Raw genomic sequence first — 16,972 nt, forward strand, 5'->3', positions numbered from 1 at the left:
CACCCCAAAAAAACCCAAGAACCAAAACCAACAACCTTAAATAAAGTTGATTTTTTCCTGTTTTTCTGAGAGAGTGGACTTTGAATTGCTTCAGCATATAGTCCTGACATTTTTAAGAACTCCTAAAAAACTCCTCAAAGTTTCTAGATCCTGGGACAAACTGTATTCCCTCAGGAGCAAAAGTAACCGGGCTGTTCAGAGGCAGAGAAGTGTTTGTTCATAGGGGATTCTGCTTTTCTGTCTAACCTGCTCTATCAGCCCCATCTCTGCAATTTTGCTCGTCTCTCAACACCTTTGTCTGATTAGTAGCTTTTGGAGATCGGGATAAAGACATCACTTGCCACGCTGCATGAGATAACAATTAATTTAACATTAAACTTATCCTCTTTCCATTCACTTTGCTTGGATCGATCTCTGTTAATTGTGTTTGCGGATGCTTTCAACACTATGCTTTTCTTAAAAACTTAATGACACCCCGCAAGGAGGTGTAAGAGTCTAAAACGCTCCTCTTCGGCCAAGGCAACAAAGAATACAGCCCCAGCGTGCTCAGGGGACCACCTATTTTTAAACAGTTGACTTTTCATGCACTTCTGAAGATATCACGTTATTTTCAGCTGGGTGATAGTCCTGGGTTTATTAAAAAAAAAAAAAAAAGTGCCATTGCAATTGTGTGGTACACAAGTCGTACACGCTAATTTCATATACCTGCCGCCTCGCATCAGAGTGACTTGTTTCTGCTTTCAAAGTAGTCATTTATCAGCTAAAAGGGGAGCGTGTTTAAAAATGTATGCCTTCAGGAGGGAGAGCAATCCCCCTTTTCAGGGGGCAGAAACCTATTACAAAACCACTTAGGTGGGTGCGCTCCTAAATGGCATTATTCGCCCCCCCACCCCCCATCCCCTCCCGGGCGTTAATATTTCCCCACTACATTTCTATTTGCACGGCTCCCCGATAATTCGGCATTTTATTTAACCGCAACTGCCCTTAGAAACTTGACTTGCACCGAGGCAGCCTGCTGATCTTATTTTTTTTTTTTTCCCTCTTTCACAGAGGCATCTGTTCCTCTTGCTGACAAATGTACCATTCTGCCAAGAAAGTTTTTGAAAAAAAAATAATAAAAAAAAAAAAATCAGCGTGTAATTGATGTTATCCCAAGAAAGCGTGATCTCCACCCCTCTCAGCTCCAAGCCCTTCAGGTAAAAGGAGAAAAAAAAATCTTTCAAGAATTTGTTGCCTTTTTGAGGGTTAAAACATCAGAAGACAAGCTTGTCTCGCCTTGGCCAATCAGCTTGCGGCCCTGGCAGCTATAATATAGAACTAAAGGCAGACTCCTCTCACAAGCGTCTTGCTTTGCTACCATTAAAATCAGACCCTTTTTTTGTCTCTCGATTGCTGTCTCCCGACCAAACTCCGATGTGTTCCGTTATCAGCGACCTAAAGCCTGCCATTCCAGCACCTGTCTTGCTAGGGATCGGTGGATAGTATACGATTCAGAAAGCAGACAAGGACATAGGAGGAGAGAGAGCTCTAGAGACAGCCAGGGATAGGCACAGAGAGCTTTGAAGTAATTGGATTCAATGGACGAAATGCTGCTGTTGACAAGAATTCTTTTGGTGGGCTTCATCTGCGCTCTTTTAGTCTCCTCTGGGCTGACTTGTGGACCAGGCAGGGGCATTGGAAAAAGGAGACACCCCAAAAAGCTGACCCCTTTAGCCTATAAGCAGTTTATTCCCAATGTGGCAGAGAAGACCCTAGGGGCCAGTGGAAGATATGAAGGGAAGATCACAAGAAACTCCGAGAGATTTAAAGAACTAACCCCAAATTACAACCCTGACATTATTTTTAAGGATGAAGAGAACACGGGAGCTGACAGACTGATGACTCAGGTAGAGCCACAGAGATACCTGTATTTGTGTTTGTTAACCTCTCTGAGCAATCCTAAAGGACGCATCTGTCTTAGTATTTTTGAAAGCCCCCCCCCCCCTTTCCCTCTCCCCCTCCTCCCCCCGCCCCTCCAAACTCGGCTAGTTTCCCCCATTGAATGTAAATACCATCTATCCAGACAAGTTAGCAGGGGCTGGAGCTGGAACTATCTAGATATTTGGTGGGGGAATCTGTGTGATACTTACAGTCATTACCGTGCCATGGCGTTCCCTTAACTTGCTTAGAGATTGCTGTTTGCATTTGTCCCCAAGGATGCACTTTGATCAAACGAATTGCATACAGCTCAGAGGACCCCAAGTGTATAGTGACCGCCAGGCCACTCACTCATTATTACAAACGTAGTCCTCGGTTGCTACGCCTGGTGACTCGGGTTTTTATATATATTTTATTTTATTTCTTTTTTTTTTTTGCTTCATTTCATTTTAGCCTTCATTATTATTATTATTATTATTATTATTTATCCCTAGCGAGCATATTCTAAATTTAGTAGGCATGCAGTCGTGCACTCACAAAAGGCAGCTGAAGCCTGATCGACCATTCCTCTCCTGATTCCGTATTATATAGCTCGTATTGCAATACCATCATTTGCAATTGTGCCCATCAGAGCGTAAATATATTGATATTTCTTTAAGGATGCTCGCCGCCAATGCTCTGGTACTTCCATAGGGGAGGGACTTGCAACTTATCGGCATTGCATCACCTTCTGTTTTAGAAAATCTGATGGCACAAGGTTTACAACTGGGTAAATATTGGATCTCGGGTGGAATCAGATTGCGGAACCATTTTATGCAGAGAAAGAGAGAGAGAGAGAGAGAGAGAGAGAGAGAGAACCTCTCCGAGAGTCACCTCATAATTATTATTCATGCTCAACAGAGAGCTCGGTGAAGTCAATTGCTCTGCCAATCCCGGAGTTTCTGAAACTACATGCAATCTAGACACTGGAAATGGGTTTCCTCCAAATATAGGTCAACAGCTCTTTTTTAATATTAATACATTTAAGCCCCACCTTCAGTGCTAGAACAGGACTCGCCTGGAAGGACTAGGCGGGGAGTGGACGCGGGGAAGGGGGGTGGGGGGTGGAATTTCCCAAACTCTCCCCGTTCCTCGGCCTGATTTTCCGCACGTTTGCCGGGTCTCCCGGGGCGAGGGACCGGCGGCCGCCACCATCTCCTCCCGACCACCTTAAATCGCACCGTACCTCGGAGCGCGGCGGCGCGCGCTGCCCGGCTCCGCCGCGCGCTGCCCGCCGCTGCCCCGCACAGGGGTGCGGAGCGGTGCCGGGCCCCTCTGCGCACCCGCGGCCCTCCGCCCTCGCTGCCGCCGGTGCGGGGCTGCGGCGAGCCAGCCGCATCTCTCGCATTTTCAGCTCCACTTACTCCCCTCGCGTATCGATCGCGGCGGCTCGGGTTTCGCCCTTCCCTCCGCAGCCCGGCGGCGGCGGCGGCTCCGCGGGAGACGGGCTCCCGCCGGGGCTCGGCGCATCGCTCCCTGCGCGGCTGCGCCGGTGCGTGTGCGCGGCGGAGCGGGGCGAGGGGGGGAGCTGGGAGACGGCCGGGAGAGGTGGGCTGCGGTCGGGGCTGGCGTGCGGGCTGACCCCGGCCCCGCGGCTCTCCCGGGGCACGGCGCGCCGGCTACGCGGCTGGCCGCTCCCGCTGCATTAACTGGCAGCGTCTGAACTCCTGACCTTCTGTCAACTTCCCTCAGACGAACGAAACGAAAGCAAATACTTTTTTCCGTCCGTCCGTCCGCCCCCTTCAGTGCTTATTCCCGTGCCGTGGACACAAAGGGGGGGAGGTGGGCTGAGGGCGGCGGGGACCCGGAGGCCGCAACGCCGGGGACCCGGCGACGAAGAGGGGACCGAGGTGGGGGACCGAGCCGGGCGCCGGCAGCCCTGGGCGAGGCGGGGTGGTGGGGGGGGTGGAGGGGCCGCTCTTGCCCACCCGCCCCCGGGCACGGCCGGGGCCGCAGCACCCGGAGGTGCCGTCCTGCCGCCGGCCTCTCCGCCCCGCTCCTCCCTCCTTCCCTCTCCCCCTCGGCCGGCACCCGCCCGGTAAATCCCAGCCTGTAACCGCCTGCTTCGCGAGCCTTTCAACCATGGAGAGATCTTTCCTGAACAGAATCGCTCAACTTGCAGGCTAGTTGCCGAATGCATTAGCCGCTAGTTAATATTAACTCCGGGGTGGGGGGTGGGGGGGGGTGGAGGGGAACGCAAACAGTGGTAGGTAAGTCAGGTTCTCAACTTTGCAGGTGACAACAGCAGTTTGCTGAAGGCTCCCCCCTTTCTTCCCCCCCTCCTCCCCACCGCAGCCATTGGCTGGATTCGGGGCAGAGATAAGGAGGCCAGGTCAGTATGATAAAGCTGGAATTTGTATGAAATAAATTAGCGATCTCGCGTAATGCAGGCACACAACCGGTGCGTGATGTGAGGAATTTAGAGATCAACTTGGCATTTAGGAAGCCCACCAGGTTGTTTACACTGACAGGTACCTGTTAAGTGTTTCCTTCAAGCAATTCATTTGTGAAGAGATTAGGAGCTGGCAGGAGAGGGCTTGTTGAACAACTTTGCCTCCACACAAAGCGTTAGTGGAGGCAGCCCTGCTGAGTTTCACGGTGGCTGAACAGAATTGGGCTTGATTTGTGGCACACGACCCAATGAATTAATAAATAGTCTGGGCTTCACGGCTTTTGACTCTGACAATCCAGCTCAGGCAGTATAAAAGGGAGGAAAGTCCTTCAGGAGGTCGTTTCTTCTTCTTTATTTCGCCTGAAGCCGGGAGCTGAGGCTGGCAGGGCCAGAGCAGCGAGAGCACCTCGGCGCTGCCCGCACCCTGCCCGCCCCTCCACGATGCGCTGGATGCGCGGGAGGCAGCGGGCGGGCAGAGCATCGCCGTGTCGCCCAGGGCTCTCCCCTTATCAGTAGCTGAGACGTTTGATCCTTCGCTCCCTTCCCCCTGTCAATCCGTGGAGGAGCGTATCCATCCTCTCAGGTGTGCGAGGGAGAGGGAAGCAAAACAAAACAAAACAAAACAAATCAAACTCAACTTCCTTGTGCTGCTGCGCTTTGCTGCCGGGAAGGGCGCCGAAACCCAGACAGCCGGCTCTTTCTATAAAACTACAGGCCAGAGAGTCCAAAGTGAGCTCCCGATTGCCTCTTATATCTCTCGGGGACCTGTGTATTGCTGGAATTGCTTTTTATGGCTTTTGATAGACACACGGAAACTTTCTTGTTGTGCAACCTCGTCACGTCCCGAAAAGTAGCGTCGTCGGGGTAATGGGGGGGCTTCGCCTTTCGGGGAGCTGTGAAGGGGGCTTTTGAGGTCTGTTACTGGGCGTGCTGGGAGCACGCTGGGGACAATGGTCCTGCTGAAGGCCAAGCATCCCAGTCAGGCCAGCAAAAGTGAGGGAAGAGCAGTTTACCGCATCCTGCCGTGGCTTTAATCCGCATCGATGTTTGCACCAAGCGAGCCACATCGTGTATATCCACGAGTTATTTTCCACTCCAAAAAATGTGGGTGTGGGGGGGAAGTTGGCGACGTGTGTTTTTCTAACTCTGTACCTTTAGTCAAGCGCTTTTCAATGCTGTCGGTGCTGATTTCCTATTTCTGGGGGGCTGCGAGTCCTCTTCCCCTACCTCCGGCGTGTCTATTCCCTCCTCCCCCTTGGCTAAAATAGGAATCATCTCTCCCCCGAAACTTTCAGGGTTTCACGCCGAGCTCACGTCCTCCTCGCTGCAGCCCCCCTTCCCCTCCATCCCCCTCCCCTCCCCACCCCCCCACCCCACCCCCACCCCTCCGCTCGGGCCGGTGCTGCAGGGCCCGCTCCGGTCCCGGGCAAGGCCGGTGGCTCCGGAGGGGTGATGGCCAACCCCGTAGTGCTTCTGCACGGAGTTGCAAACGTTTCACTCCACACAAAGGGTCTCCTAGCTTGCATAGCATCCCTGCTTCGCTTAACTTCCCTCCTTGGCCCTCCCTTGCTTTTCATCTTCCCACTAAGAGCTATATTATTGTATGGATTTGCTCGGCTTTGTAGGCGAGCGCCGATGTATGTTTGAAGCGGAGTGAATGCTCCCAGCCCATGCTGCTTTGAGGGCTCTAATGAGTGATGGGCGAAGGGAGAGAAAAAAAACCCCACCCCTCCCTCCAGCACATAAAGGCTGTTAACATGTATTGAGACCCCTTTCAACACAGAATTAAGCTGAAAAGACCCGGAGAGACATTCCGGGGGGGAATCCGTGACTCCGAGATACATGGCGAGTGTTTGTTCTCGGCAGAAACTTTGCTCTCGGGAAGGGGACAGGGCACTTAGCGGCAGGAATTTGCTCCGTGCAGGTGGCTTTGAACCGACGCCCTCACAGCCAAGCGCCGGGGGTGCGGCGGGGGGGTCCCCCTGTCCCTGCAGCAGGTGTCGGGGGAGGGGGCGGCTCCGTCCCGGTGGGTCTTCGTAGTGCTTCACCCCTTCTTCCTCCCGTGGCCCCAGGTTTCACTCCCCTCCTCCTCCTCACCTGCCTCCCCGTCCCTCCCTGGCAGCGGGGGCGAAGACGCTCGGCCCATCCCGCGGCGCCTTTGGGGGGGAGGGGGGGCGGGATGCGGCCCATTTGCAGGGGAGGGAGGGCAGGATGAGGCCCTGGGGGGGTGGGGGGTGGGAATGTAGGTGGTGAAGGGGGGGTTGCCCCTGGCTGCAGCACCCCCCGCAATGCGCCCTTCCCCGTGTGCCCGTGTCCCCGCAGCGCTGCAAGGACAAGCTGAACGCCCTGGCGATCTCGGTGATGAACCAGTGGCCCGGGGTGAAACTGCGCGTGACCGAGGGCTGGGACGAGGATGGCCACCACTCCGAGGAGTCCCTGCACTACGAGGGCCGCGCCGTGGACATCACCACTTCGGACCGGGACCGCAGCAAGTACGGCATGCTGGCCCGCCTGGCCGTCGAGGCTGGGTTCGACTGGGTCTACTATGAGTCCAAGGCGCACATCCACTGCTCCGTCAAAGCAGGTAAGGCAGGCAGCCTGCCCAGGGACACGCCAGGGGGGACACCCCCGAGCCACGGCTCAGCCCCCCAGAGCCTCGTCCGGCCTGCCCGATGCCGCCCGGGCTCCCTCCTCCCCGTCCCCGCAGGGTCCCCATCAGCCCTGCCCGCCCCGTCTGGGCTCCTCCGAGGGTGCGGTGATCCCAGCGGCGCAGGGGCGGGGGAAAGGAAGGAGGGCGAGGGGGGCAAAAAGGGTGAGGAGGGGTTGCGGGGGGAAGCCCAGCCAGCTGCAGCACTTTGTGACAGCATTTTAATACGGGTGATCCTTGCCCAGCCTGTCCAGGAGCGCTGCGCCGCAGCCACACACCCTCGTCCTCCCCTCGTGGGACCCGATGCTTTCCCCATCCCAAAAGCACGCTCAACACAAGCACTGGGGGCCGGCCCCAGCCGCCCCGCTGGCTGCACGCCTTACTCGCGATCGCTAATCTCCGAGTGGGAGCCAGCCAGGAAAATAAATACAGAACGTGGTCCCCTGCCTTCTTCAGCGGTAGCCGCTCGGAAATTCCCAGATAGGGATACACATACATAATAATTTTTTTCCCTCCCCTCCCCTGTGCTTACAACGCCACACGCTGTCTCAACCCGGGAACAGCTCGCAAGAAATCCCCGACTCGCCGAGTGCATTTTCTTGACACTTGACACTTTTTGGGGGGAGCAAAACGGTTGGCAAGTGCCACCCCCCACCACCACCCCGCCTCCTTCCACCCGGCTGCACGGCAGCTCCAGCGCTTTTGAATAGCATCCTCTAGCCCAGCAGCCCACTGGAAGTGTCAAGAAACACTTGGTTGCAAAAAAAAAATAGTGGGCTTTCTTTAAATATAGCCGTATGCTTCAAAACCAGCAGCCCCATGGCAGGGAAGTCAACCTGGCCTCGCCATGCAAGAGGGGTTCACCCCCCCCAGCTCCAGCCTGAAGCTGCCCAGGGGCTGAACCAGGATAGCATCTCTCCCGGCCCATGTGGGCTTTGTCCTGAGAGCCTGCTACCGCTTTTGTTCAGCAAGCCAGCTCTTTCTAGCCAAAAGGAGGCCCTGCAAAGCTGCCAGCCGTGCGGTGATATGAAACATCCCTTTCAATAGCGAAGATGGGCTTTACAGCGCGAGGTGTCTGATTGTGGCATGTGATGACCTTTGCCCAAGCGCACCCCCTAATCCACCCCCACGGGTATTTCATAGGAGAGGAGTAACCCCAAGCTGCTCATTGAGATTCGGCACACACAGACTGGGGGGCAATATTTAGAGGGTGTCAGGCAGGGTCGTGTGACTGTACCACGCGAGCTGCAAGGGAGCAGGCTTGAATTCCACCCGCTCAGCCTGATTTCAAACTATCCAAACCTCATTTCATGACAGAGCATCTTATGAGAAGATTAAACCCCATAATACCAGGCAGGAAGATTCTTTATCTACATCTCTGTTTGCAAAAAGTATGATCCCAGAGACTGGAATGCAAAGAAGAGTTCCAAGGCCTGAATTATTGTCACCAGGACAGAGGAGGGAGAGGCAGGGGTGGTAAAAGGGACATTGATAATGCACTGCAGCAAGTATTTAGAGCAAGCTTCTACATTTAAAATTCAAATACAGATCTTGAGTGCCTTGGAAAAGTGGCTCTGCTGTGCAAATATTGCTTGGAAGGTCCTGGGTTTTTTGGAGAGTATGTGTGTGAATTGGCACATAGGGTTTCTGCACCTGAACAAATAGGGAGGGGGAGAAAAGGGGGGGAAGAAGCTGGGAAAAAAATGGAAGTGTCCTCTCTTCCAAGAGTGTCTGCATTTATTACATGAATCAGAATGACAATGCTGATCCTTTATTGGATTTTAATTAGAGAACCCAAACAAGCACTGCTCAAAGAAGCAGATTTTCACACCTCTGCCAATTCACTGGTATGTTTGTAGAGCTGCTACACTACTAGATCTATTCATCAAGCCCTGAATATGCAAACAAAGCTCTAGCCAGACCTTTACCACCAGCTTGTAGGAAGGTGTAGTTTGCTAGCGGAGGGCTCCACATAAAGCACATAGCTTGTTTGTTGCCATGTCCTCCCTGAAGAGGCCTTGGAGATCTTGCTGCTTCATTTCTGAAGGAGAAGTGATAAAGTCATTAGCAAATCAATAACGGTCTAATTTTCGCCCTTCCTGTCCTTCCTGGGAAAGTCATTAGGAGACACTCCAAGGATTTATTTAAATCGTAAGAGCTTCAGTACCAGCCACAGAGGCAAAATATAAAATCTGACTGCCTTTAGGAGATAAATCACCGGGACTCTCAACTGGTGTAGGGAGTAACTGGGAGAAACCAGGGGAAGGCAAGGGACGGCTGAGGAATGTCAACAGCTGTAGCAAAGACACTTGCTACTGTGACATACCGTGGGCTACTACCCAATATATAGAAACCCAGAGATTTTAGGAACACCGCAGAGTCCCTCAGTTAAGTCAGAGACCAGCCTAGAAGAGGGCAGAGGTCCTCTCCCACCACCCTGCGTGTGGCTAGAGCCTCCAGAAAGGGATTTCAAGAGAGATTTAAAGTCCCATCGCTTTTTCTGCCTCCTTTAAACCTACAATTTTTCTTCTTGGTAGCATTGGAAAGCAGCAGCGGTTGGCAACAGCATTTAGTATCTAAACTCTGAGTAACTCCAAGAGCTGGAGAAGGTGAAGGAGAGATATGCTTGGGTCTGGCACAGGCGTGGGGCTGCCTGGGGACCACATGCCCTGGGACTGGGAACAGGATCCTCCTTCCAGTGGGGTGGGAGAACTGAAGGAGACGTTTTTTGTTTGAAAAGAGAAGTGAACTGGAGTGGTGGGGATATCAGACAGGGGTATTATGAGGGGTGGCGTGTGCCCCAGCAGGTGCTGTGCCAAGCAGGAGGGCAGAGAAGGGTGGGGACAGCACGGGGTGATGGAAGGGGCTCGGGAAATCTGGGCTTTTGCTTTCCAATGGCATGATGGGCAAATTCATGTGCTCCTTGGGGCAAAGCCTCCTCCTGCTCTGTGCTGTTTGCTGCCCTAGATGGGCTCCTTGAGTAAAAGCTGAGTGGGGACCACTTGCCTAGAAGAGAAACCTTATGCCAGCAAGACCGCTTTGAAAGCCTGTGAGTTATTTGGCATGAAGTGCCAGTGCAGGGCAAACGGTAGCCAAGTAGGAAGCTCTTCCAGAAGAGATTCCTTCTGGTACAGCTTTCTCAGTGGAAATATTTTGGCCCGTTTCCTTGATAAGACAATCTACCCTTGTAACTCCTAACCCAGAGGGAGATGCACTGGCTCAAATCTGTTGGGAAGAGGACTCTCACTTGACCTGCTGAGTGCAAACAGGGAGTGTTTGTAGATGAGGATGGAAGAATTTTGGAGAGGAGCGAGGCTGCATCCTGCACCTGTGCCTCTGAAGGGAGTCGGGAGTAGCTGGGGAAGTGGCATGTCCCCTTGTGCCGCCATGTCCCAGCCTGGTGGGTGCCCCCTCTAACCCTGCTGTGCCTCTCTCCTTGCACAGAAAACTCGGTGGCGGCCAAATCGGGGGGCTGCTTCCCCGGCTCGGCCACGGTGCACCTGGAGCAAGGCGGCACCAAGCTGGTGAAGGACCTGAGCCCCGGGGACCGGGTGCTGGTGGCCGACGCAGAGGGCCGACTGCTCTACAGTGACTTCCTCGCTTTCCTCGACCGGGAGGATGGCTCCCACAAGCTCTTCTATGTCATCGAGACACGGCAGCCCCGAGCCCGGCTGCTGCTGACAGCTGCCCACCTCCTCTTCGTGGCCCCACAACACAACCAGTCGCAGGCGGGGACCCCCAGCAGCCGGGCGCTCTTCGCCAGCCGCGTACGGCCGGGCCAGCGGGTCTACGTGTTGGGCGAGGGCGGGCAGCAGCTCCTGCCAGCAGCCGTGCACAGCGTCTCACTGCGGGAGGAGGCTTCAGGGGCGTACGCCCCGCTCACCGCCCAGGGCACCATCCTCATCAACCGGGTGCTGGCCTCTTGCTACGCCGTCATCGAGGAGCACAGCTGGGCGCACTGGGCGTTCGCTCCCTTCCGCCTGCTCCAGGGGATGCTGGCCACCCTCTGCCCCTCTGGCGGGGGGGGCCCCCATGGCTGCCCCCACCACCCCTGGCATCCACTGGTACTCTCGCCTCCTCTACCGCATTGGCAGCTGGGTGCTGGATAGTGACTCTCTGCACCCACTGGGCATGGTGGTGCCATCCAGCTGAGAGCATCCTGCGCCACCCCAGCCCCCTGCCAGCCTCCAAGGGAGAGACAGAGACACACAGAGAGAGAGAGAGAGAGGAGAGAGAGAGAGAGAGAGAGAGGAGAAAAAAAGGAAAAAAAAAAAGAAAAGAAAAACCTAAAAGAAAAAAAAGGAAAAAAAATACATATTTTTAAAAGAGAGCACGGATTAAGACTTAAAAATAATAATAATAAAATAATAATAATTAAGTAGGACAGTCCAAAGTAGACTTTAAGGGAAACAAAGACCCCGGGAAGTTCTGTTTAGTTTATAAATATATATATATTTTTATTTGTTCTTTTGTTTTGTTTTGTTTGTTGGTTTTTTTTTTCCTCCTCTCCTGGATATTTATTTCTTTGGTATTTTGAATAGATGTTTTAAATGATATGAACCGGACCTTCAAGAGCCTTAAATAGTTTCTTTGATAATTTATTATCATGTGAACTGTACTCACAGGGGAAAAAAATTATTTCGTGAGGCCAAGCAAAACTGCGCAGAGTCTATTTTTCTACATGTCATGAGTGTCCTGACTTTCAGACAGCAAAATTCTGTACTTTCCCATCTCTCCATTACATTGCTCCTTCATTTCTGCAAGTCTAAAAACCAAGCAAACAAACAAACACACACAAAAAAGACAAACTTCATGGGGGTCCGTAAATTATATTTTTATACACAGAATTGTAAATTAGATTTTTTTGAGAGATCAATACTTAACTGAATCACATTTCGTTTTTTGAAATAGTGTAAAATATGAGAATATATTATTTTAATTTAAATAGTTTCAAATGTAACGTCATTTCCTGTATTGTTTTCCATGTTTGCTTTGTAAAAACACCATTTGGCCACGTTCATGGAAGTCAAGACTGTTACACAAACTTTATTTGCAAAAACCATAAGAAACTTTGTTATTTTTAACTTCAAAAAAAAGTTTATTAGAAAATAATATTTTTTAAAAAGCGCACATGGCGGCAATTCTGTGATGATGGAGACAGTAGTTTGTACAGAGGGGAGAAAAGGATGTTTTGCATTAATAAATTGAGAAATAACTGCTGTAAATTTACTAAAATGTATTTTTGAATATTTTGTAATAGTTTTAATAGTTTTATAGAAATAAAATGTGCCATGCACAGTCTGGTTAGTATATAATAACTAAGAGTTCCTGGTGCATCCCATTTTTTTTTTCCTTTTTGCTTATTGGTTTAGGAAACATGATGCCTAAAGGAGTGCCCGTTATTTTATTTAGATGTGTTGCTTATGACTTTTAATTTTGGTACGTTAATTAAGGAAACGAATCCATCACATCCGCGCTTAACCTGGAATCTCTTGTACTAACAGTAGAACCTCACTTATTCGCACGAGCGACCGGGATACGTGGTTTCCCTTCACCGGAGCCCTGGCTCCCCGTCCATGCTCAGGCAATGCTCCCTCTTCCAGTTCCAGCCCTGGTTCCGTGTCCACCTCCTGGTCTGGTCTGGAGACCACACAGAGCTCTCAAAATTGATTTCTAAGGACATTAAATCAAGCTTGGCCTTTGAAGCACATTGATCTGAAGGCAGGCAGCTGCCTTCACCTTGCGGTGGCACCAGGGTCTTAATCAGCTTTCGTTTGAGTGCCTGGAAGATGGAAATCTGGGGGAAGGACACTGCTTTGGTGAATTACCAGGGATTCATGCGGCTGATGCTGGAAGAAGGAGATGGCCACCAGATTTCACTGGTCACCTTGCCTGAGTAACTTGGTGGCTTGGGGTCACCAAGAAAAGAACAAAACACTCTTGGCAAAACAAAAAAATAAAAGGGGGGTAAAAATTTGTTCATTTATTCTGAGAGATGTTCCTTAGTTGTAACGCATCAGAGTCCATCCTGAGCCATCGATGAGTGAACATATTGGAGATGTGTTTTAGGAGCTGAGTGGTGGGGCCAGTGCTGCATCCCCTGCCTGGTCCCAGCCCAAGCCCCGCTGAGAGGCTCGTCCTCAGCAGGTGCTGATGAGTGAGGTTCTGCTGCGCCGTGTGCTCCTCCCCAGAGGGTTTCCAGGGTCCCTTTAAAAATTTTGCAAAACATTATGTGTGCGTGTGTGTGCACGTCTGCGACAGGACCGTGCCGGAAGGGAGCTTTCCTTGAATGTCTTCTCACCTTTTCTTCGGTTTCCATTACTCGCCAGTCAAGGACGTTCATCCATCGGGCAGCCTTTTGCTCCAGAGATGCAGCCACGTCCTCCACCGCTGGGATGGATGGTAGCTTCAGGTGGCCTCCAGGGACGTCCCTGCTTGGGGCCACCTCCAGAGAGCACAGACCATGCTCTTCCACACTGAAAGCCTGGGAGCTTCCAGAGCGGTGCCGGGAGCTGGTGGCCAAGCTCTGGGCACGATCACTCCCATGTCATGCCCTAACAGATGGATGTGGTCTCTCCTTCCCGGCAGCTTCTAGTCCAGGGCCACTTCCACCCTCTGAAGCTTGGACACGGCTGGTGTGGTGAGACTTCAGTGCGACCGCCGGCATGCTACAGTACCTGTGTGGACTGCTGGGATAGGAACCAAGCCACCCTAATGCCCACGCAATGCTGGGCATCGTGGGGGACTGTGGAATGCCCCGGTGGGGGCCGGGGACCTGCTGCCCACCCTGGCTCAGACTCTGCCGCCTCTGTGTCTTTGGGGTCTGCTGGTGCATCAGGGGCTGCAAATGCAGCTGGTTTGGGGCATGTAAAAATGTGATCGTGGAACAAATGAGTCTGTGCTGTAAGAGTCTGCCCTTCACACAGCGGTGTCGGGGCATCTGAGCTCTCTTACCCCCATCTCTGAACAGTGGCTGGCATTTTGTAAAGCCTTTATGCTCAAAAAATGACCCTGTTGGAGCCTACCTTCTCCAGAGGTCAGATGGTGGAGGTGTTCAGGGATGTCAGTGATCAAACTTAAAGCCGTTGGCTTGGGGGCTTCAGTCTGAATTGTAACTACGATGAAAAAGACCCGCTAGACCAGAGCCCACGCTTGTGTCAGGGGAGGGCACATGCCCTGTGGGGACCATTTCAGACACTGCTGCGTTTAAACTTCACCGAAAGGCTGAGATGAGCTCAGAGCTTTGTGGTGTGAGAGAAGCTAAGATGCTGTCTTATACTAGGATCAACCTGTTTCACCAAGCAAAGAAATGCTGTGCCGTGTTCTCCATCGCACATATTTTGAGTGACTATATGCCTCCCCCTTACCGTATATTTATTACATCTCTTCCTTCAGCGCCTCACGTCCAGATCACCCCTCCGTGGTATGCATTAGAAGTGCTTAATTAGATGGACCGATCCAACCTATAGCGACAGCTCTCGTATGAAGGATGTACTGTCATAACATTGTGCAAAATGTCTAGGAGATGTCACTGTCCATTTTCAGGGTCCGAGTATGGCAATAGTTTGTATAAAATGTACACATAGTGGTGGCTACAGAATAGTTTATGACTAAATACATATCTATTACTGTTAAAATAATGTATAAGAATGTACTTGAAGTTATTATCCTTGTGCTCTGTTGTCTGAATAATTAAAGAAATTACAGAGACTTGCTGAAATGTCTGTTATATGATGGCATTCGTATCACACACTCCCAGCTCTGCATTTTTTTCCCCTGGTGACATTGAAACGGGGTGTGGGGAGCCCAGTGCTTGGTCCTGTGGGATTTGGCAAGGAACCCTTCAAACATGGCAGGAACTGTGCCCGTGCCACTTCATGTGATGGTGGCAACCTCCCTCTTCTCCCACCTAAAGCCACGTAGACAGTCTATCATTTACCTGCGAAATACCGCAGGGCTCTGCAAAGCCAACTCATTTGGCAGGGTTTTGTGGGGAGACAGAGATACCCTGAAGGTCAGCCCATCAGCAGCTGCCTGTCCTCCCCACCCCCCCATGTGAGCCAACATGACAAGTGACTCTAATGAGACTGGGGCCAGTTCATGTTTACCTGACTGGTCTTTCGACCAGTGCCACAGTGCTCAGACAACAGGTAAACCAATCGAAGGGAAGTAAAAGATGATCACATCCACCGTGCAATTAAAATCCAAGCCAAGCGCTGGAGTAAACCAGGTCTTTCACAGCCAGATAGCCGTGCCACAGCCAGCAGCAATTTGTGCCCTCACATATGAAAGTTTACTTAGCTATATCTTTAGAGATATGCACATATATATATGTATACATGTATAATATTATCCCTATATTAAGAGCCCAGCATTTCCAACTGGGCTATAAATATGTTTACATTGGTCCTCCTGAGCACTTCACATGACCCCAAGGTTGAGCAGGCAATGTAAATCGGCCCAGTTGGGTGATAATCGGGCAGCAGTTTTGCAGCTCCGGTACGACATCTATTTCAATTACAGGGGGAAGGAAATCAGAAAGAGCATTTTATTTTACTCATTACTGCAAGCCATAAGGGACCACTGGATTTCCTAAGCTTTTGAAATTCTCTCTTCAGCAGTTTCTGCCTAAAAACTAGTGCAAACTTGACCGACAAAAAAGGTCAATTTTCCATGTACAGAACGTGTCAGAGCTTTCGATGGAGCAATGTTACTGCCATCCTTGGCCTACACAGGCTGAAAGGGGAAAAAATCATCTTTAATAAGTGCATCTTTACAAACAATGGGATTTTCTCAGATTCTGATGGGAGCAGGATGAGACCCGCAGGCACTGTTTACGCCAAGATTGCTAAATATATTTTTTAATACTTTGCATTTGGGGTGTTTAGGCTTACATATTTAAAAAATGTTGGTTTTCAAGACTGAAAAGAAGCGAGAAAATCCAGGAAATATGAGTTTAATAATCCTGTCCTCGTCGCAGTGAAATGAAGAGTAGCAACCAGAGCTGATCCGAGAGCACAGGGTGTTGTGCTGTTACTTTAAATCCCGGTGCAGAACCCTATATAACTTCTTTTCCTCCCATTTTTAAGCAAGAGCAAGCCAGCTCTTTGGACAAATATTGCTGCAAATCAGGAGTGAAACCACGAGGTCAGGAAATGTGTTTGGGGTAAAAATATTTGTTCTGATGTCCTGTGACCTAAATGTGAAATAAATATTAGATCTGCTCAGTTTGGTGTAAACAAATGTCCATTCGTATTACTGAGGAGGAGAGGTGACAAGGGATGCTCTGTGTGGCGTGACCGCAAAGGGTCCCTTGGCCACCAAACACGCATCTGGCTGCTGCCCAAGGGCAGGAGGGCTTGGACTGGGCAGGGGAGCAGGGATGCTGTGGGAGCACCGTGTGCTTTGTGCAGCTCTGCCCAGCTTGCTTGGCTCCAGGGACAGCACGGGGACCCCTTCATCACCCCATCGCTGCGGCAATGCTTGTCTGGGCCAGCTCTCTGGGACATCACGATGTCTCCCTTGTAAAGGGGATATGCTCACAGGAAAATATACTTGGGAATGCTGTATCATTCCAAACCTTGAACCTTTTGATAGCATTCGCTGCAAGGGAATGGATGATAAATCTGTAAGCAATTACAGCAACATCCTTTTGGTATCATCACACACAAGCACTATGTCACAGACCTGTCATAGGGTTCTGCTGGTTTACAAGCAGGGTACAGCTCAGGCTTTGCTTGGCTTGGAGCACTAAAGTATTTTATGAGCTTTTTTTTGAACATTTTAGGCTGGAAGGGGGCTCTGGTGGTCCTGGGTCCAACCCTGGCCCATATGGGGCCAGCTGAGAGCAGGCTGCTGGAGGCCATCTTCTGTCAGGTCCCACGTGTCACCAAGGATGGAGAGCCAGCATCCCTCTGGGTAACTGACATCATTATATAAGCTAACATTTTGCCTGAATACTGCAGTATAGCGTTCCA

General features: G+C 51.3%; 1 protein-coding gene across 1 annotated transcript; it reads left to right on the forward strand.

The window, feature by feature from the left end:
- The first annotated feature begins 924 nt into the window (after positions 1 to 924).
- Positions 925 to 14,583, forward strand: SHH (sonic hedgehog signaling molecule). Its single transcript, XM_005233941.3, is given in 4 exon segments — positions 925 to 1,886; positions 6,671 to 6,932; positions 10,440 to 11,008; positions 11,010 to 14,583. Coding segments are annotated over 4 exon segments (1,278 nt in total). The 5' UTR covers positions 925 to 1,577; the 3' UTR covers positions 11,148 to 14,583.
- The last annotated feature ends 2,389 nt before the right edge of the window (positions 14,584 to 16,972 follow it).

Source organism: Falco peregrinus, chromosome 5 (genome assembly GCF_023634155.1).
Source record: "Falco peregrinus isolate bFalPer1 chromosome 5, bFalPer1.pri, whole genome shotgun sequence".
Lineage (NCBI taxonomy): Eukaryota > Metazoa > Chordata > Aves > Falconiformes > Falconidae > Falco > Falco peregrinus.